The sequence below is a fragment of the Echeneis naucrates genome, unplaced genomic scaffold (assembly GCF_900963305.1).
Source record: "Echeneis naucrates unplaced genomic scaffold, fEcheNa1.1, whole genome shotgun sequence".
Lineage (NCBI taxonomy): Eukaryota > Metazoa > Chordata > Actinopteri > Carangiformes > Echeneidae > Echeneis > Echeneis naucrates.
Window position 1 is genome coordinate 1,086,900 of NW_021780168.1, and position 23,315 is coordinate 1,110,214.

At 40.0% G+C, this 23,315-nt stretch overlaps 1 protein-coding gene across 1 annotated transcript in view; it reads right to left on the reverse strand.

Annotated features, from left to right (window-relative positions):
* Positions 1-23,315, reverse strand: part of LOC115038391 (NACHT, LRR and PYD domains-containing protein 12-like) — a gene marked incomplete at its 5' end in the record, with an annotated part of 488,710 nt that overhangs the window by 356,532 nt on the left and 108,863 nt on the right. Inside the window, one exon of the mRNA XM_029497227.1 lies at positions 11,005-11,178. Within this exon, the coding sequence (XP_029353087.1) occupies positions 11,005-11,178 (174 nt within the window). The remainder of the gene's footprint in view (positions 1-11,004; positions 11,179-23,315) is intronic.

Sequence of the window (23,315 nt, forward strand, 5' to 3'; positions counted from 1 at the left end):
AAACCCCAGGTGGAGTTTGGAGGAGCCGGCTGAGAGGAGAGGAGGACTTGAGGAGTCTCTGGGATCATGGTGGACTGGACTCTGTTCTCAGACCAGTTCTGATTCCTCTGTCAGTCTCTGCTGGATGAAGCTCTCCTCTCCACCTCCCAGGAACATGGTCCAGAGTCTGCACAAGCTGCTGCTGCAACATCTGGATCATCAGGAAGCAGCTGATCCTCCATCAACACTGCCACCACTTGCAGCTGTGAAAAGAAGAAGAAGAGAGCAGATCCATCAGTGTTTCCTGACTCTGTCCATCAGCTGTCAGTCAGTGATGCAGATCCAACATAAAGACCTGCAGGGACTTCAGGCAGCAGCTGCTTCCTCTCAGCTAGGTTGTGGAGTGAACACACTGAGCTGGAAACTCTTTTAGCATCAAGTCTGCTGACTCAGTACATTTCTCTGAGTCCACAGTGGAGATAAAGAGTTGAGTCATGAAGGTTCATCACTTTACTGATGATTTACTGAAGGTCCATTTAAACTGAGAGACTCTGACTGACAGACAGGATTCTGGTCTGCAGAAAGACCACATGGTGACAGTGTGATGAAAGAAGATCAGTGATGTGCAGCTTTCAGTCAGACTGATCTCAGAGCTGTGACAGATGAACCTGATCAGAGAACAAACAGTCTCAGCTCAGATCTGACAGTTTGATGGACGAGGACCAGAATCTGAACATCTCTGAGTTCTTCAGCTGGAATCTGCTTCATTTGATGGTCACGTGATCACAACAGTCCTCTGATCTGATTGGCTGACTGTTTTATCTCTGTCTTTCTGTCTAATTCTGAAATCTGTGAAAGCTGTGAAATCTTCGTGAAGCTGTGAGAGGAGAACAGAGTTCTCCTCTCACAGCTTCACTGAGGAGTTTGAAGGTTCACAGGAAACACTGAGTCTTTGCTCTGATACTGGATTTAAACAATATTACTGAAAGGAAGATGAACTGAGTCCAACTCTGCTGACCTCAGAGTCTCCAGTCTGAAGTCTGGGCTTTTCACAAGATCACACAGATCCTTCAGGTGTGAAACTTTCATGTCGTTGTGACTCAGATCCAGTTCTCTGAGATGGGAGGGGTTGGACTTCAAAGCTGAGACCAGAGAAGAACAGCTGATCTCTGACAAACTGCAGTTCATCAACCTGAGTAAAGAATAAAAGATGTGACTTTAGGAGACAAAGTTCCTGCTTGAAAGTAATAAATGTTTCATCATCTGTTCAGAGGTTTAGAAAGTTTAGAAAGTAGAAGTTTAGAAAATGAAAGTCAGACAGCTGAACCAACAGGAAGCAGCTTCACAACAGTCAAATACAAACAGACATGAATTCCTTTTTAGCAAAGAGACTCATGTGGTAGCTGATTTTATTTCCAAGGCTGAGGAAGCACAGCAAAATCTTTTTTTTTGGTTATTTGTTGTGTTAAAAATGTTATGTAACATTATTAATTGAGAAAAGGAAAATAATGTATTTGTGTAAGTTTATATGCAGATATATGAGAGTTTGTGTTGTTACAACAGCCACTTGATTAAACACGTCTTATAAACCCATCTAGGTCGGACATTTTTATGAAATTTAATGGTAATTTCAGTTCCTTACATTTGATCTACTTGGGATACCCCACTTCCCTTTTCCTCACCAGGATGTCAGATCCTTTTGGGCAGACCAGAGGGTGTGAAAACACACCTTTGGGTTGGGGGCGTTACTCAAGTATAAATGTTTAGCTCTCCCCATGTTTGGAGTCTTTCTTCAATTTTACAACCCGTGGGATGATTGACTTTTTCTTTGCAAAGAAAATAAAAACTTGTCGGCCGGTAAAAGTTTCTATTTCATTCTTCACCAGCAGCAGGGAATTTCCACAACAGAAATGACACACAAATGTGTCTACAGTAGTGGACTAACAATGGTCAGTGGAACTCCTCTAATGGGCTGTTGTCACAAGGAGCTTTGTGAACACTCCTACAGAGGTTAAATACCTGGGTCCAACTCCACTGTCTGTCAGACTAGTGAGGACTAATGAACTGATGAAGGCCCTGAGATAAGAGGCCAAACATCATCTTAGACAAACCTAAGTGCAGCTGCTTTTAATTCAACAAATAAATAAATAAATGAAATAAATCACAGACTAAAATCTGCATATTAACATACAGATATTCATGAATTTATGATGTCCCCATTCAAAAATACAAGATTGATTGATAAACTGTGTGCAATTAAAATGTCATTTTCAAATTAATAAAAATCTGTTTTCCAAAGTTACTACCAATCATTTAACAGTTTAAATTTTAAAAAACTGAAGAGGATTTTCTCTCATAAATATAAACATGTCTGCAGGTCAGAGTCACCACAACTGTAACATCATATTAATCTGAGAGCAGAAATAAAACATGAGTCTGACCTCAGAGTCTCCAGTCTACAGTGAGGACTCTCCAGAAAACCACACAGATCCTTCAGTCCTGAATCCTTCAGGTCATTGTTGTGACTCAGATTCAGTTCTCTGAGATGGGAGGGGTTGGACTTCAGAGCTGAGACCAGAGAAGAACAGCTGATCTCTGACAAACCGCAGTTCTCCAACCTGAGTAAAGAAAAAAAGGTGTGACTTTAGCAGACAAAGTTCCTGCTTGAAAGCGTTCAATATTTCATCATCTGTTCAGAGCTGAATGTTTAGAAAGTAGAAGTTTAGAAAATGAAAGTCAAACAGCTGAACCAACAGGAAGCAGCTTCTGCATCAGAGACAGAATTTATCAGCTCTTGCCTACGTTAGATGAAAATCTCCTACTGAATACAGCAACTCCTGAATCAGCTGCAGCTAACCCTCTTTTACATCTGGAATCATTCTCACCTCTGAAGCTCTCAGAGCTAGCTTCTATAGTTTCATCATCCAGACCGTCAACCTGTCTATTAGACCCAGTACCAACTGACCTCTTTAAAGAGATCTTTTATTTAATTGTGCCGTTCATTCTAGATTTGATTAATCTGACTTTATTTCTGGGTTATGTACCTCAGGCACTTAAGACTGCGGTCATCAAACCCCAGCTTAAAAAGCCTAATCTTGATCCAGATGTTTTGGCAAACTATAGACCCATATCGAACCTTCCATTTATTTCTAAAATCATTGAGAAAGCTGTAGCAAAACAACTACACGATCATCTGGATGGGAACAGTTTGTTTGAAGAGTTTCAGTCAGGATTTAGAGCCCATCATAGCACAGAAACAGCGCTGGTTAAAGTCTCCAATGACATTCTAATGGCCTCAGACAATGGATCAGCCTCCATACTTCTCCTTGACCTTAACCTTAACCCTAACCCTAACCCTTTCTCTCTCGCCCACTCTCAACCCAACCGGTCGAGGCAGATGGCCGCCCCCCCTGAGCCTGGTTCTGCTCGATGTTTCTGCCTCTTAAAGGAAGTTTTTCCTTGCCACTGTTGCCAAGTGCTTGCTCATCGGGGGATCTGTTGGGTCTCTTTAAATAAATTTATAAAGAGTTTGGTCTAGACCTGCTCTATATGTAAAGTGCCTTGATGTAACTTTGTTATGAATTGGCACTATACAAATAAATCTGATTTGATTTGACTTAAAATGACAGCATTAGTTCTCACAATCTGTCTGATATTCAAACTAAATTGGCATCATGACTGAAATATCCCAAACTGAACCAATAGAGCCATTCTATTGGCAAAGAAAGAAAGGGGGAAAAAAAAAATCACATTATGCTGAACATTGTTCCAAAACAGTGCTGGAAGTGGAGACTAATAGAGAACCAAGACAAAACACAAGTGGAGCATTTTAGGCCAAAATCAAGTGTGAGAAGTTGAGTAGCTGTTAATCTTGGGACAGTAATGATGTCCTACACTGATCAGTATAAATGTCTTGGCCTGACGTTGGACCAACACATGCCATTTAACCCAGCTGTCAGTGTTTTAGCTCAGTCTGCAGGTAAAGCCCTGAACAAGTCTGAACACTGTGCTCATCTGGGAGTTCATACTTTCACCCTGTTCTATAATGTGTGTGTGTGTGTCTGTGTGTGTTTGTGTGTGTCCTGTGTCAGACGATGCTTCTGCTGTCTGGGGATTCTGCGGATATTCTCTTTGTAATACTCAGCATCATAGAGCTATTGGTTATCTTACAGCAGTACACAAATTGACCTCAGTGTTGGCTCTTCATGGTGATTTCGGTTGGGAGCCTTCGAGTATCAGACATAAGAGACAAATGCTCCAGCTCTGGAACAGATCTGTGAAGCTGCCTGGTCATAGAATTACTAAAAAGATATTTCATCACCATCCCTGGGCCAGTGAGCTGAAATTAATATTCTATATGAGTGATTCATCTGATATTTCCATGAATAAATGATGTTATGATATTACAGATATTATAAACAAACTGTTCCTAAAGCAGAGAGATAAATGATCTCTGGATGTTTGGAGGAAGCCAAAATGAAGAACCTGCTGTCTTAATAAGAACACTTACAGTGTGGAACCTTACATTAAGAATAACTGAACTAAAAGACAAAGATCATTATGGACAGTTGTGTTCAGGAACATTTCCATTAGTCCCAGAAACAGGGAGCTTTAATGCCACACCTGAGGAAGACCGGATTTGTTCACTATGCAAACTGGATGAAGTAGAAAGTCAGATCCATGTTTTGTTTTGTTGTTCTGCATACGAGCACCTAAGAGGTGTTTTTGTTCTTAAAATTGTGTGCACTTATGTCGATTTCTTTGATTTGGATGAGTATGAGAAATGGGAATTTACTGGAACTCACATGGCAGATGATTTTATTATTGGAAACACAGTAAAATCTTTTGTTTGGTTGATTGTTATGCTAAAAATATTATATAACATTGTTACTTCAAAAAAGGATGAAATGTATTTGTGTATGTTGATATGCAGATCTATGAGCATTTATGTTGTCACAAAAGCCACTGTATGATTTAAAAAAATGTCTTATAAACTCATGTGAGTTGGACATTTTGACATGCAAATAATTAAAAAGAACCACAGACTAAAGACTGTATGAACATAGAAACATTCATGAACATATGATGTTCCTCTTAAAAAAATACAAGAATGATTAATAAACTGTGTGAAATTAAAAAGTCATTTTCAAATAAATAAAAATCAGTTTTTCAAAGTTACTTACAACCATTTAACTTTTTAAAACCTGAAGAGGATTATCCCTCCCTCATATTGTTGTGAATCACACGGGATTTGGAATAATTTTACTGAAAGGAACATGAACTGACTCCAACTCTACTGACCTCAGAGTCTCCAGTCTGAAGTCTGGACTCTCTACAAGATCACACAAATCCTTCAGGTCATTGTTGTGACTAAGGTCCAGTTTTTTGAGATGAGAGGGGTTGGACTTCAGAGCTGAGACCAGAGAAGAACAGCTGATCTCTGACAAACTGCAGCCCCTCAACCTGAGTAAAGAATAAAAGATCTGATTTTATGAGACAAAGTTCCTGCTTAAAAGTGTTCAGTGTTTCATCATCTGTTCAGCGCTGAAGGTTGAGAAAGTAGAAGTTTAGAAAATGAAAGTCAAACAGCTGAACCAACAGGAAGCAGCTTCACAACAGTCAAATACAAACAGTGACAAACAGCTCTCATAAATATTAACGACAACATGCTGCTGCTTCCATAAAGACGTAGTGACTCCACCTCTTACACTCTACCAGCTCCACCTGTGGCTCCATCTGTGCCCGTGTTTATTAGAGATTCTACTGAACATCCTCAAGTCTTCAAAGACAAAATAAATGTCAGACTGAACTCTGGAGAAAAGTCAACATATGATTCACAACATCTAGAACATTTTCACTTCATTCAGCAGTGACCACGTTTAATAAACATGCTGAGTTTGGTCTGAATCTCTCAGTCAGTCTGCTTTAGTCACATGACTTTATAGTTGTGTTGGAACAAGAAAACACTGAAAATATATTTGTTCATGTCAGTGTGGAAAAATGTTTCCTGTCATTGAAACACTGAAAGATTTTTCTTCTTTTCTTCAAATTTTAAATCAGTAGTTCAACATTTCTCTGCCACAGAAATTGGACTAAACCAGAGAAGAAGAAAACAGACGTCAGCATGAAGATCCTCAGTGTAGATCAGTATAATATCAGCCTGATGTCTGCAGGTCAGAGTCACCACAACTGTAACATCATATTAATCTGAGAGCAGAAATAAAACATGAGTCTGACCTCAGAGTCTCCAGTCTGCAGTGAGGACTCTTCAGAAAACCACACAGATCCTTCAGTCCTGAATCCTGCAGGTTGTTCTGACTCAGGTCCAGTTCTCTGAGATGGGAGGGGTTGGACTTCAGAGCTGAGACCAGAGAAGAACAGCTGATCTTTGACAAACTGCAGTTCTCCAACCTGAGTAAACAATAAAAGATGTCTTCACTCAGCTCTCAGTGTTTTAGCTCAGTCTGAAGGTAGAGCCCTGGATTCTGGACTGAACAAGTCAGAACACTGTGCTCATCTGGGAGTTCATACTTTCACTCTGTTCTATAATGTGTGTGTGTGTGTGTGTGTGTGTGTTTGTCAGACGATGCTTCTGCTGTCTGGAGATTCTGTGAATATTCTCTTTGTAATACTCAGCATCATAGAGCTATTGGTTATCTTACAGCAGTACACAAATTGACCTCAGTGTTGGCTCTTCATGGTGATTTGGGTTGGGGGCCCTCGAGTATCAGACATAAGAGACAAATGCTCCAGCTCTGGAACAGATCTGTGAAGCTGCCTGATCATAGAAAAAGATATTTAATTTTGACACTTTGCATCACCTTCTCTGGACCAGTGAGCTGAAATTAATATTCTATATGAGTGATTTATCTGATATTTTCATTCATAAATGATGTTGTGATATAACAGATATTATAAACAAACTGTTCCTAAAGCACAGAGATAAATGATCTCTGGATGTTTGGAGGAAGCCAAAATGAAGAACCTACTGTCTTAATAAGAACACTTACAGTGTGGAACCTTACATTAAAAATAACTGAACTAAAAGACAAAGATCATTATGGACAGTTGTGTTCAGAAATACTTCAATTAGTCCTAGAAACATAGAGCTTTAATCAGGGCTCTTGCACCCCTTTAAGAGTAAAACTTAATGCCTTTTAAAGACCATTTAAAACCTCAAAGGATAAAATGTAAGACTTTTTTTTCCTGACAATTTAACCCTGGCCCCGCTTTGGCTAGCTGCTGCCACGCCGCTGGTGGTTTCCTCCTTTCATGTGAGACTGGATGGCTTTGATCCCCATGGTCCCTAACAAAAAGGTCTTTTTGCATAATTTGCACATTTCGTCATTGTTGTTGAAGCCAACCACCTCCTAAATGTATCCTCTTCCATCCATTTGTCGTTTAATTTGAACTTGCCCAATTTTGCATTTTGAACCGCTCACAACAACCACGATGTTGGCACGCAGCCAGACGTCAGTCTGTCGCTGATGTACCATTAAAATGGCTATTAATCGCAGAGTCTTTCATCATCTTCACGGTCTTTGTACTCAGTTAATCAAATACAAGCTATGTTTTAAGGTCACTGTGCTTTCCCATTGGCATTAAATGCACACACTGGAAATAAGAGGCCACACCTGGGATAAGAGGCCAAACATCATCTTAGGCAAACCTAAGTGCAGTTGCTTTTGATTCAACACGCAAGATTGACTGAAAAACTGCATGCAATTAAAATGTCGTTTTCAAATAAAACAAAAATCTGTTTCCCAAAGTTACTTTCAAACCATTCAACGTTAGAAACTTGAAGAGGAGTTTCCCTCATAAATGTAAACTTGTCTGCAGGTCAGATTCACCACAACTGTAACATCATATTAATCTGAGAGCAGAAATAAAACATGAGTCTGACCTCAGAGTCTCCAGTCTACAGTGAGGACTCTTTAGAAAACCACACAGATCCTTCAGTCCTGAGTCCTTCAGGTCGTTCCAACTAAGGTCCAGTTCTCTGAGATGGGAGGGGTTGGACTTCAGAGCTGAGCCCAGAGAAGAACAGCTGATCTCTGACAAACTGCAGCTCTTCAACCTGAGTAAAGAATAAAAGATGTGACTTTAGGAGACAAAGTTCCTGCTTGAAAGCATTCAGTGTTTCATGATCTGCTCAGAGCTGAAGGTTTAGAAACTAGAAGTTTCGAAAATGAAAATCAAACAAAATTGGTTTTCAAAAGTTACTTTCAATCATTTGACAGTTTAAAAATTAAAACCTGAAGAGGATTTTCCCTCATAAATATAAACCTGTCTGCAGGCCAGAGTCAACACAACTGTAACATTATATTAATCTGAGAGCAGAAATTAAACATGAGTCTGACCTCAGAGTCTCCGATCTACAGTGAGGACTCTTCAGAAAACCACACAGATCCTTCAGTCCTGAATCCTGCAGGTCGTTCTGACTCAGGTCCAGTTCTCTGAGATGGGAGGGGTTGGACTTCAGAGCTGAGACCAGAGAAGAACAGCTGATCTTTGACAAACTGGAGTTGTCAAATCTGAATGAGGAATAAAAGATGCAGATAAAATCATTGATAATCAGTCAGAAATGTTCAGAAGACTTTAAAAAAAAGTGCCACCACATTCTGTCTGGATGTTTGAAGTGTTTCTTTAGTGTAATTGTCATTTCAGCCACTGGAGGCTGAAGTTCAGCAGCTCCTCACTCTAAAACAAAGTGATTCCCTCAGCTGACCTGCAGCTGCAGTGGAATACAGGACATACTTGTGTGTAGGAATACAACAGATGGCTGCTTCATAAATATGTGGCAGCAAAGGAAAGTTCTGCTTTGATGTGAAGATGAAGCTCTAACATCTTCTAAATGAAGAACATTTCAACATGTGTGGGACTGTTTGTTTTCAAAGTGTGTAGAAGAGCTTTTTGATGTTGACTCCGTCCACAGCAGCTCATCACTCAGCTTCTGTACCGCTGCTCTGAACTCCATCTACTTCAGTAACACACTGACACTGAGTAGGGCCACACCACAACAACCTCCCAGGAGACACACAACTGACTCTGGTCCTCAGCTCCACACCCTCCAAGTCTGAAGACATTTATTAGGACATTAGATTCAGCGGTGGATTAAAGATTTACCACAGTGGACTGACCTCAGAGTCTCCAGTCTACAGTCTGGACTCTCCACAAGATCATGCAGCTCCTTCACATCTGGATCCTGCAGGAGGTTTCCTCTCAGGTCCAGTTCTCTGAGATGGGAGGGGTTGGACTTCAGAGCTGAGGCCAGAGAAGAACAGCTGATCTTTGACAACCAACAGCATCTCAACCTGGAAAAAGAACAAATCATGGCGATCAGATGACTGATAATCACACAGAAATGTCCTGATCCAGAACTTCTCCACCTTTTCAAACTCATCACCCACTTTAACATCTCAAATGTTGCTGGTCCACAACCTTGTCCCAATATTATTATCATGAAAACAACTATTTAAAATATTGTTGATAAAACATGAATAAACTTATGTTCTACATGAAAATAATATCTGGTTTAAACATACAAGATCTACAACAAAACCTGAACTGACCTCAGAGACTCCAGTCTACAGTGAGGACTCTTCAGAAATCTGCACAGATCCTTCAGTCCTGAGTCCTGCAGATCATTCCGACTTAGGTCCAGTTCTCTGAGATGGGAGGGGTTGGACTTCAGAGCTGAGACCAGAGAAGAACAGCTGATCTCTGACAAACTGCAGCCTATCAACCTGAGTGAAGAAAAAAAGATGTGACTTTAGGAGACAAAGTTCCTGCTTGAAAGCACTCAATGTTTCATCATCTGTTCAGAGCTGAAGGTTTAGAAAGTAGAAGTTTAGAAAATGAAAGTCAGACAGCTGAACCAACAGGAAGCAGCTTCACAACAGTCAAATACAAACAGTGACAAGATTTAATGAGAAAATGAAACAACACTGCAAAGAACCTGAACTGACTCAACATTGTGATTTTAACACATCAGAAATAACCAAACAGCAGAATCAGCCAAACTTCATTTCTAGTTCTGATTCTGCCACATATGAACTCCTGTATAACAATCTGAGCACTGGCAGGTAAGTCCACTCTAAAACCAGTCAAACAGTCTACAAACAAGCTGCAGAAGTTCTAGACAGAAAACCCAACTCATCATGAATGACATATTTGAATATGACATGTCTTGGCCTGACATTGGCCCAACGCATGACATTTAACCCAGCTGTCAGTGTTTTAGCTCAGTCTGCAAGTAGAGCCCTGGGTTCTGCAATGTGTGTGTTTTTCATGACTAACGTTTGTTCTTTGTTGCCGTTACAAATACCAAATACTAGTAACTGTAATAGCTGTAGTAGAGGGAAGTAATTTGTTTTCATGAATCTTTTCTCCTGTTCCATTGTTAGGGAAGTAAACATGTTCGTCTTTTTTCCAAGCGTTACTTCATAAAGAATAAAACAGAGAAACAACAGCAGAGCAACACAACAGCTGAACCACAAACACACAGAATAAAGAAACAGTTACTCTCTCAGGTACACAAACACTGTATAGTGATGCATTAATTCTGCTCAATGTTCAACCAGGTTCATTCATCCACAGAGCATCATATCAGCAGTCCACCCAACCTCTGGTGTCTTTGAGCCCCTTAAATATTTTCCTGAATGAGAACTCCATCATCACAACTGTGACAGATGCCAAAAGCAGCAGAAAGGTTGTGTCCACCTCCCTAAAAGTAAATGATCCTCAGTGAACATAGAAAACACCACTGGAGGATTCACCAGGAGGATGCCAGCATAATCCAGCATGCACCTGTTGGCTCAAAAATGTGTGTGTGTGTGTCTTTGATTTGTTTCACTGAGTGTGTTCTCCAGGTGGTGAATCAAATCACTGATTAATTATGGAACCTTAATCTTTTCATACTGGTGACAGTCTCCTAAATCTGCAAACATCTTCAATTCATTTTATTTCATTTTATGAAAAATCATAAGAAAAAAAAAAAGTCTTGACGAAAAAATTAAATCTGACCTGAGAGTTTCCAGCTCACAGTGTGGACTCTTCAGTCCAGCAGACAGAAACTTCACTCCTGAATCCTGCAGGTTGTTGTTACTCAGGTCCAGATCTCTCAGACTAGAGGACTGGGAGCTGAGGACTGAGGACAGAGCTTCACAGCTTCTGTCTGAGAGGTTACAGCCACTCAGTCTGAAGAGGAAGCAGCAAAAGAAGATAAGGTGATTAAAGAAACATGTTTTTGAGTCTCAACTAAATAAAAAGATCCAGTTAAACTAGATGGACTGATTTGCACATACAGAACTTTGTTGGAGGCTTTGATCACTGGCAGCAGCCTCAGAAGAGCCTCCTCTGAAGCAGAGTATTTCTTCAGGTCAAACACGTCCAGATCTTTTTCTGATGACAGTAAGATGAAGACCAGAGCTGACCATTGAGCAGGAGACAGTTTATCTGTGGAGAGACGTCCTGATCTCAGGGACTGTTGGATCTCCTCTACCAGAGAACCATCATTAATTTCATTCAGACAGTGAAACAGGTTGATACTTTTCTCTGGAGACAGATTCTCACTGATCTTTGTCTTGATGTACTGGACTGTTTTCTGATTGGTCTCTGAGCTACTTCCTGTCTGTGTCACCAGGCCTCGTAGGAGAGTTTGGTTGGTCTGCAGCGAAAGACCCAGAAGGAACCGGAGGAACAAGTCCAGGTGTCCATGTGGACTCTGTAAGGCCTCATCCACAGCACTCTGGTAGAATCTGTTTCCCAACCAGTATGGCCAGTATGGTTCCTCTGACATCAGACTGACTCCAGGGTTGATGAAGGTCAGATGGACATGAAGAGCAGCCAGAAACTCCTGAACACTCAGATGGACGAAGCAGAAGACCTTGTCCTGGTACAGCCCTGTCTCCTCTTTGAAGATCTGTGTGAACACTCCTGAGTAAACTGATGCTGCTCTGATATCGATGCCACACTCTGTCAGGTCTGATTCATAGAAGATCAGGTTTCCTTTCTGCAGCTGCTCAAAAGCCACTTTTCCCAGAGACTCAATCATCTTCCTGGTCTCTGGACTCCAGTGTGGATCTGACTCAGCTCCTCCATCGTACTTGACCTTCTTCACTTTGGACTGAACCACCAGGAAGTGGATGTACATCTCAGTCAGGGTCTTGGGCAGCTCTCCTCCCTCTCTGGTCTTCAACACCTCCTCCAGAACTGTAGCAGTGATCCAGCAGAAGACTGGGATATGGCACATGATGTGGAGGCTTCGTGAGGTCTTGATGTGGGAGATGATCCTGCTGGCCTGCTCCTCATGTCTGAACCTCTTCCTGAAGTACTCCTCCTTCTGGGGGTCACTGAACCCTCTGACCTCTGTCACCATGTCAACACACTGAGGAGGGATCTGATTGGCTGCTGCAGGTCGTGTGGTTATCCAGAGGCGAGCAGAGGGAAGCAGTTTCCCCCTGATGAGGTTTGTCAGCAGCACGTCCACTGAAGTGGACTCTGTAGGATCAGTCAGGACCTCAGTGTTGTGGAAGTCCAGAGGAAGTCGACACTCATCCAGACCGTCAAAGATGAACACAACCTGGAAGTGGTCAAAGCTGCAGATTCCTGCTTCTTTGGTTTCAGTGAAGAAGAGATGAACAAGTTCCACCAAGCTGAACTTCTTCTCTTTCAGCACATTCAGCTCTCTGAAGGTGAAGGGGAATGTGAACTCTATGTCCTGGTTGGCTTTGTCTTCAGCCCAGTCCAGAGTGAACTTCTGTGTTAAGACGGTTTTCCCAATGCCAGCCACTCCCTTTGTCATCACTGTTCTGATTGGTTGGTCTCTTCCAGGTGGGGGTTTAAAGATGTCTTCTTGTCTGATGGTTGTTTCTGCTCTGTCCTGTTTCCTGGATGCTGTTTCAATCTGTCTGAGCTCATGTTCCTCATTGACCTCTCCAGTCCCTCCCTCTGTGATGTAGAGCTCTGTGTAGATCTGATTCAGAAGGGTTGGGTTTCCTGCTTTAGAGATCCCCTCAAACACACACTGGAACTTCTTCTTCAGGCCAGATTTCAGTTTATGTCGACAAACGCCAGCACAACTTTCTGAATAAAGAAAAAACAAAGAGACTGAAAACCACAAGGTTGATGGTTAGTTAGTCAGGAATGAGAATATTATCAGATTTCTCTCCATCTCCTGAGACTTTAGTAAATGTCTAATTGATCCATCATGTTAAATCCTCTTACTGCTCTGCAGACAGTCAGCCAGCTCCTCCTGCTTCATCCTCCTCAGGAAGTTCACTGTGATCTTCAGAAATGCCTCTCTGCTCCTCCACTGCTCTTCCTCCACCTCATCATCCTCATTACTGATGAATTGTGGGTAATCTGGACTCAGACATCTTTTGATTTTCTTCAGCTCGTTCTTCATAAAACAGACGATGTTCTCCTCCAGCAGCTGGAACACAATAACATCCTCTGTAAAGTTCACTCTCAGTATAAACTGATGGATCAAAGCATCAGATCATCAGTCAGCAGAGTTCAACTTTAGCTGCTGCTGTATCATCTGCTGCCACGTCTCTTTCCAGAGCTACACAGAAAGATTCAGACCTGCTGACTTCACTAAACTAACTTCACTGGTGTAACTTACTAAGTTTGAGTTTAGATTCTGACAACACAGAGATCCTGTTCATCACATGAAGACCAAACTGATACAGCCCTTCAACACATCAACTTAGGAAGTGAAAATTCAGGGTATTAACTGTGACTGTGGCTGAAGATGGATCAGACCACCTGAACTAGTTCACTGATGAATTATTCCATCTTTAAACCCTGTAGAGACAGAGTCCATGGAGGTCCAGGACTGAATCTAATTAACTTTGGTCTCTGTTATTAAGTTACAGCTGAAATTATCTGGAAAACAACTAAATAAAATTTTCTTTAAGATTCACTGTAGATGAAGAAGAAGGAGCAGAAATGTTTTGTAAAAGTCTCCAACAGACCATATTCATACAGAACATATCTGTTGAGGCTGATGGATTATTGCTCTGTGGTGAACTACAACTCCCAGTCCTCTCCCACTCTCTCCCACCCCAAACCTGTTCAATCCCAATTCAACCCCTGTCTGTCACAGAGTAAAGCTCTACTGGTCTAAAGAGTGCAGCTTCAAACTCAAGTCTTTGTTGGTGTCTGTTGTAGTCACTGGATGAACATTTACACACCATAAATATGGAGTCCAGGTCTGTGTGATGATGTTTGTCAGACTTAAATCTGAGGAGAAAAGACACAAACACACAGTTTGTTCCAGGAGTTTTCTATGAACACCAGAGAAACTGATAGACAAGCTTTGATACTTTTAATGAGTCAAACAAAGACAGCAAATGATCAGCTTTTACCTTTTTTCTTTGATAAAATCATCCATAGACTGATCACTCTTCATTGAAACACAGCTGGACACAGCTGACTGTTGTCCTCCCTTAAAGTTAATACGATGCTCCATAGACCGATAACGCTTCTTGGACACACTGCTGGATACAGCAGACTGTTGTCCTCCCTTAAACTCAATAAAACGACCCATAGACCCATCACTCTTCATGGACGCACAGCTTGGTTCAGGAAAATCTGGTCTTGACTTCTGGTTGCTAGAAGAAACAGAGCTGACAGTAAAATAATCAACAAATAAGAAACTGAGAAGAAACTAAAGAATTGTTTTCCTTTGTATAGCTAAGAATCACCCAGAATATTTTATTTTTTTAATTCTTAAATTAAATTTACTTGTCACTTAGTCAGTTTGAATGTTTTTGAAAGGTGCATGGCAAATAAAGATTATTGTTTTTGTTGTTGTTATGAATTATCATAATATCTCCACATTTTGGTTGGGCCCCCTGTGAAAACAAAGATAACCAAAACAGCAGCAGAAAAAGTTCCAGAGTCACAAATGTAAGTGACAGTGAGAGTGAATAATGAGCTCTGACAGATGGACAGTTAGAGATCCTCATCTCACCTCTGAGCTTTGGTCTGACTCTCATGTTCCCCACACAGAGTGGTTTTAGAGGGAGGGGCTCCCTCCTCTCTGTCCTCACACTGATTCATAGCTGAGCCTCCACCTTCACACAAACACAACAACAGGATTTACATTACAGGACACATACATCACCATTCCTGCCAGTAACATGTCACTAACTTCAGCTTTTAACTCCCAACAGCAAACTGTTTATTACAGAATCTGACTAAAATCAACAGGCAGAAAATCCAGACAACATTCAAAATTAATGTTCAATTCTTTATATTTGCATTATATAAAAATGTTTTAATCACATCAGATAAATATTGCAATATGTAAAATTTAAAGGACTACAACTGACAATTCATCAAATCACCCCTATGTCTTCCCTGTGTTGATATTGTTGTTGCTATTGTTGTTTTTGTGCCCCCCCCTTCTGTCTTTGCTCTCTCATTCTATCCAATCCTGAGCCTCAGTTGAGTATCTTTATCAATCAACCAATACCATTGCCCATAAAGTTAAACACAGATGGCGACAGAAGGAGTATGTCAGAAACAAAGAGGAAAAAATGTCAGCACAACAAGGCACCAGGAGCATTCATACTGTCTGCCCCAACTGCTGAACAGGACAGGATTAAAAAAAGAGTTCTACTGTCCAGTCAAACGGTGAAACAACACAATGTGGTCACAGTGATCCTGTTCACACATTTACAGATTCTCACCTGCTCAACTCACTTCAGGGAGACTTTCTGACACTTTCCAGCTTCATGTGAAGAGAAGAAGCTGCTTGTTCTCCCTCACTGGTGTCTGTTTGAGCTGAGGAAAAGTTACATCCTCATAACTTCAGAGTCCAAAGTATGAAACAACATCAGAGTGGCGTTAAAACCAGTCCAAACTGAATCTGTGCCAGAATAACTTTATTTTGTTGTTTTAGTGCTGCTATTGGTCAACAACACCGCCAAAGTCCTCTTTAAGGACAATCTTGAACTTGACTGGAGTGTAACTGAACCAGTGTATATGACTAACACTCAGTGACATTTTAGTGAAAAGACTGCAGCCAATCTAATTCCAAACTTGCTGCCAAAATAACACTGCTTGGAACATCTCTTGTCCCCCTCATGTAGAAAATCCTGCTCTGGCTCTCTTACCTGCAGCAGGGCTGCTATGGGGCCAGGTCTGGCACTGACTCCCTCTTCTTGCTGAGCTACAGGAGGGCTTTTCTCTGTTCTCTGCACTGTAAAAAAAAAAAAAAAAAAAAAAAAAAAAAAAAAAAAAAAAAAAAATAATAATAATAATAATAATAAATAAATATATAATATATTTTTACATGCATTTTTAATTGATTTCTCCTGTTTTCAAATAAAACAATAAAACGTCAGTAGCTTTACAGATTTTCAGCATTTATGCTTTAAGTTTTAAATTACAGTTAACTAGAATTTAAGATTATAGTAATAATAATAATAATAACAATAATAATAATAATAATAAAATAATATTTTTGAATGGCAATTCATTGTATTTGTACATCTTTAAATGTACTCTTACATACAAGGTTTTTCTCTTTTTTACCATTTTCTATAAGAGAACTGCAAATTAAGAGATACTAGCAGTTTAAAGCTTTATCTTTAGAATTACATGTAATTAACCATAATATAATATTACATTATTATTATTATTATCATTAGGTAATTTAACATATTTTTTATATTCTAATGTAATTTTTCATAAAATGTGATGTAATTTTCCAGATCTCTCCTAATAATAAAATAATAATAATAATAATAATAATAATAATAATAATAATAATAAGAATAATAATAATGAAGAAATGCACATGAAATTTCAGAAATATTTTAGAGGTAATAAGTAGTATTTCTACAGATACAAAATTTACAGCAGTGATCTCAAACCTTTTTTGCGTCATGGACCGTTTTAATGTCGGACAGTATTTTCACAGACCGACCTTAAAGGTGTGGCAGAGAAATGCAAAAAAAAAACAAAAAAACCCAAAAAACCAAAAAGGTTAGGGTTAGGGCTAAACATAATGATAAATGTGAATCCACTGTGTAGTTATTAGCAGCATCCTCGGAAGAATATAACATGAGTAACATCCTCTCTGGTAACGTTTAAACATGCCTTCAAAGTAAGATACACTACAAAAACAAATATAAAAAGTGTCTAAATTATTTCTTTCTGTGCAGCATGGTAATGGTCCGCGGCCCAGAGGTTGATTTACAGTACATAACTGTAGAGAGACAATTTAAAACACTATTTTACAAAAAGTGCACATTAAATAATGTAATTTTAAGGAAAGCATTTTCAAAACAATAAAATGCCTGTGGATTTGAAGATATTGGAAGTCATTTAAGTTTTTGCAATCAAAATTCCAGGTAATTTACCATGATTTATGTTTTCAATGGCAATTTATTATGGGTAAAAATTTGAATGTGATTTTACATTAAATGTGACGTATTCATTTGTTAAGCAATTCCTGTCCATGATAAGGAAGACATAAAATTAAAGAAAAAAGTGTCCCAGGCAACACATGTAGTTCGTATTCAGCCTTGAAGCTATCGTTAGCATCCATCTGACAAACTGCTACCCTTGCATAAGCTATTGTTAGCAAATAGCTATCGTTTTGTTTAGATTTGTGACGAAGGCCCAACTGCTGTGTGCTGCTCTGTGTAGTGTCCCACTCATCCTGCGTGAGTCCCGTAGAGACTTGAGATCATTAATTTGAGTTTTTAAATTAGTTACGTACACCAGAAGCGGTAGAAGATTGGTGGAATTAATTTCGTTTTATTAGGCGTCCACTACAATTTGGCCAATTATGCAAATTATGCAATGACGTTATTTAGCGACTTCTTGCGAATACAGCCAATAGATACTTTCCTTACCGGGGAGTTGGCAACACTTAGCTTCCATTCTTCCAGGCACCTCGGACAAACATGTCACGCCCGCCGTATTACAGAGTGCACAGTTTGCTGAAAGATTCAGCGTAATCAGCGCCGAGTTTAAAGTACAAATGCAGACTGCTCAGTAATCCTTTTAGTTGACGAGGAAAGTGCACCAGCCAACCTCCAAATGCAGCTAATTGAACTCCAGTGTAGTGTCACGCTCAAGTCAAAGTATGAGTCTGTGGGTGCTGCACAGTTTCCATGTATCCTCCCGACACACTGCCCCAAATTCGTGCCTAAGCTGCTCAAATGCTCTCTACAGATCTTTCAGTTTTCAAGATGCTCTTCTATGGAGCCAACTTCCAGCATCGGTCCGGGGGGCGGACTCTTTAGTAACTTTCAAGACCAGGCTTAAAACTTTCCTGTATGACAGAGTTTATAGTTAAAAAGTTAAAGTCCTCTACTCTTTAGCTATGCTGCTATAGGCCTAGGCTGCTGGGGGAAGGACTGAGCATCATCTCTTTCTCTCTCCCTCCCCTTGCATGAAATCCCTGTTTCTCCCAGTTCTAAGCATGTGCACTGCATTTACAAACCATGTTTTCCTGAAGTCTGTCTCTCCCAGTTTCTCTCCTCTCTCTCCCTGTCCTCATCCTGCAGGTGACTCATCGCCATCCCATGTTCTTACAACACCTGCTGCTCCATTATCCTCATGAATTCCACACTACAGCTCATCTCCATGAACTCTTTGCAGCATCTCGTTCCTGCCTACACCTGTTTGAATATCTCCCTCTCTTGCTCTAACCTCAGACATTGATGCACTTGCATCTAAGAAGAGATGTCAGGTACCTGGCCCGAAATGTGCATCAGAGTATCAGTCCTGAAAGCCAAAAACCCTTTTCACATAACCTTTTAAATTGTTATTTAGAGATGTTATTTCATGAGCAGACGTGGTTTGAAACACATTCAAGTGAATTGTCAGAAAACATTTTGCTTGTTTAATTGATATCATTGTGATCTTTTCAGCAGTAATTTTAATTTTATGAATTTATGTCCTTATGACAAACATTTGAAGAGATCTTGTTAATTAGTAACCGCATCATTCACAACCAACCCTCTTTATCTGGAATCTGAACAGGGAGCTGTGAGGAGTTTGATGGTTCATCATCACGATTAAAGCATTCACTGACTGCAACATTTAAATTAACAGTTTCCTTTAATAGTTAACATTAAACAGAACTGAGTAGTTTGTGTTATTTTAGCACTTTGTCTATCTACCTGTCTTTTTGCCATGTTCTTCAACAGCCCATCTGAGTTAGTTACTCTTCTTTATATATCTGAGAAGGTAGCTGGTTGAAAATGATCATCATGGCCCCAAATATGAGCATCAAAAAATCAGTTTTCAAATATATTTCTAAATGTCAATTCCTAAATAATATATCACTTTTTTATTTGTAGGAGTCAGAAGGAGTGAAGTTTAGTATTTTATACATCTATGCAACTAAATAACTTAAAATTTCCATTTTGTTGGCTTTACAATCTGTTTTTAAATCAGTTCAACATTCACTGACAAACAGGCTGAAGGCTGGTGGTTACGTTACCTGATGGTAGAACTAATCTTCGTGCAGCTGATGAGTGAAGGTGAACTTTAACTGCAGCTTCCATGAAAAACTAAAGACAATATCTACATGTACATCTGACAGCAGGTTTTCAAAAGGTGTTGATCCAAACACAGTCTGAGCTCTATGTAGAAAACTGAAAATGACTTACAGGAAAATCTGATACCAGAGCAGCTCTGAACTTTGGAATGAATTGAAGTCAATCATTGACAGTAATAATCCATATCACGTGGATCATAAAGATCCAATGACCTTTGATTTATGTGATGTGATGTACAATATGGGACAAATAAATTATCCATTATCTTTTAAAACTATTATATGACATTATTACACATGCCCACATTCACAGTTATATTTGTCTACAATGATCAGATTAGAAGTGGCATAGTAGCATTATATATGACAGCGTTTATGAGGATGGTATATTTTAAAGTGTGTTTGTCTACAGTGTGTATGGGGACAGTTTGTTTTTCTACAGTGTATATCTAGAGTTGTCTGGTGAGACACATAACATCTTCAGCATCAGCATATCAGCAGATCAGTGTGTGTTTTCAAAAGATGCTGCCTCCTTCAAAGAGCAAAGAGACACTGAGGAACCAGAGGCCTGTATCACAAAGCTGGATTAACATGCCTGGGATCTGTTTTAGTGATGCAGCTTCACTTACCCAGACATCTACAATCCTGATAAACTGTGTCACAAAGCTGGTTATCAACATGCTAATCAAAGCTGGTTTTTCCATCTAGATCTGTGCACGTTCACATAAATGGGCTGGGCTTGCTGCATCTGACCAACCAACCCCATGGAGAAGACAAAACTGCATTTTACAACTATAAAATTCAGAAAACATTGAGACTATAAATCAATAATTAGAGCAAAAAGAAACAACCCTAATCATCACTTCATCACAGAGAGGGACCTTCTGCTGCTGTCATCAGATTCAGTGATGTCTTCATCAGGGTCCTTATCCTTCCCTGGTGTATCCAAAAGTCTGGAGGGCAAAGTTTACACATCATTAACTGTCTTTGAGGAGAAATAATCAAACACCAAGTCAATTTCTTCTTCTCTGTATTTTCACCTGTCGGTCCAGGTGTGCTCTGACTAACAGGACTTCAGCCTGCTGACCTACACTGAGCTGCTCTGTTTCCTCTGAAAGAACAAGTCTTCAATTCAAGTTCAAACTGAGGCCTTAACTGCAACAGTGAGAAATGCTTTTCCATCCTATTGATTGTATTTAAGCTGTTTTATACACAAAAATGTGCTTTTTTTTTTTACTTAAGTACATACATATGACATCCATATTTACTGTCTTCTTTGTAAGTTAAATTTTTTAGAGTTCTACAGATTCATGCATTAACAATAAAGGGCTATGAACAGTTTTGGGGAGTATCATCGGCAACATGTTATAAACATATGCAGTTGAAGTAAATAATACATGTAATCGCTCACTGCTACAGTTAGAAAAATATAAAATACACATGAATTCTATTTTAATCTGGTGTTCGTGTTTATTTTAAATTCCTGTTCTGGTGGCAACTGCAGCTTTTTTCGAATGTTAAAATGAATGAAGTCAGATCAGACTGTTGTGTTGTTGGTCTCTGGTCCAGGTGGAGCAACAGAGTCCTTCAGTTTGTGGAAGATTTCAGTGTGAATAAAGGATGAGGTGGTGTGTATAGTAGCAGCATAAAGACCGGGTCCCGCTGTCTTACTCAGGCTGAACTACAGCGTCTATTCACAGGGGCTTTGACCTTTGACCTGCTCCGTGTCCGACCTGGGCCGGTGCACCCCTCCTTAGACGACCTGGTGATCCCGGGCTCCCTCCGGAGCACCATATCGATACCGAACTTAGTGCGGACACCCGATCGACATAGTCCGCTGCAGCCCAGAGCTCCTCCAGCCTCAGCCTCCCGGTAACTTGGATTACAGGCGAGGGACACACTTCCTGATCGGGCTTTTAGCATTTACGGCAGTGACGTCAACAAAAGGGATGACGACACCCGGTGGCGAAATTCATGAAGAATTTTGTTTGAATTCACAGATAAATAATAAACTCTGATGCTTTTATTATATCCATTCCATTTTCCTCTAACTTCCCCTGCACAGTGTTCTATCATAAAGTCTTTATCAGTGTCCTTCTAATGTACAAATAAACTAAAGCAGACAGCACCAAAAAGGGAGACAGTGACTCACCTTGTTTTCACCAGATGTGAATGAACCTGCTCACTGTTTCAGTCACACCTTTGGTCACATTGCAGTGAAATCTTCCAATTAATAGTATTTCCCCACAACTCTCTTCTCTCTGAGCAGAAGATCATTCTGTAGATGTCCAATTTCAGATTTCTTGAAAACAATTTTTATCTTAAAAAAAAAAGAAGTCAATATTTTTGAATGTAAGTATCATGTCAATGTAGATTTGAACAAAGAGCTCCAGCTGAAGAAAACAATGCTGTCTGTTTCGAGATGATGAAGAACTCAGTTCTCAGTTGATGCTCAGTTATCTCCATCTAGTGGACAGATGGTAGAAGTTGATTCCTGAAAAGAGGAAGTGACTTTTCCTCAGATCAAACTGTTGAAGGAGAACGAGCAGCTTCTTCCTCACTGACTCACTCAACCTCTGTCTCCTGGGTTTGGATTTAGGTCTGGGTCTGGGTCTGGGTCTAAGACCAGGTGGGCCTGCTCAGAGTCTCTGTGTTGGATGTGAGCTGCTGAAATCTCTGAACACCACGACACAGATAATATCAGTCTGATGTGTCATCTGTAATCCAGATGTTGTCAGCAACAAACAGATGTTCCTGACAGAAGCTGTGCTGATTCACTTCAACCAGCACATGAGCCTCTTTCTCAGGAGCACACACAGAAAAAAAAATATTTTCTATTCCAACAATATACGCGATGTCCTCGTGTATGAATGAATGCTTCACTGATGCTGATTTTTACAGAACAACATCAACAACTAATAACTCCACAACGAGACTGTGTGACGTCAAAGGAGATCAAAGGCATTTCCTGTCTTTCATTGATCTCCCACGCGACACAGATTCATACGTCACACTCTCTGACGTTCACTTCAAATGGATGAGCGCATGCGTACAAAGACTTATTGAATTGGTTGGAAAAGTCAGAGTGTATTGAAGTCTGCTGTTCACCCGCCGGTGTGAGGGAGCAGGAGAGCTGAAGTTGAGGACAAATGTTCTCCTTGATAATCTGAGTGAAGTGAGTTCCTGCTGGGAGCACCGCAGGGCAGCAAGGTGCCTTTAGACTTTGTTTGGTGGGAGGTGATAGTTGTTGTTACCACCTGAAATCAGAGTCCCTCTGTGGGGGTTTTATGTAAATTATCCGTTTCCTGTGGGGGAGTAAGTCTGATGGAGGTTTCTTGAGCCAACAGTAAATTACTCTGGCATCTTTACAGTTTTAAGGCTCAAAGCTCGGGGGTTTGTTGGTGTTGTTTGGTTTTCTGGCTCTCTTTGGTACCAGAGCATCCCCATGACCTTACTGTGACCTGTGGATCTAATTTCTGCCAGCCAGAGTCCACTACCTGTGAAAATAACATACCTTTATGAATTCTAAAAACTGAAAACGTTCACAGACTACATAGAAAATAGTATCAGCAAGAGTCACAAATATTTTTAGAATTTTATATCAAAGTATATCATAAGTAGAAAATATAGGTCTCGCATTAAGCGATGATTTAGAAAATAATAAACAAATTCAATTCATTTTCACAAAACTATAATGGATGACAGTTTAGTTATAAACTTTGATAAAGTGAGTAACTTAAGAAAGGTTTGATCCATTTTCAATTTACATAGAATTACTTTCATCTCACACCAAATGACGATTTTA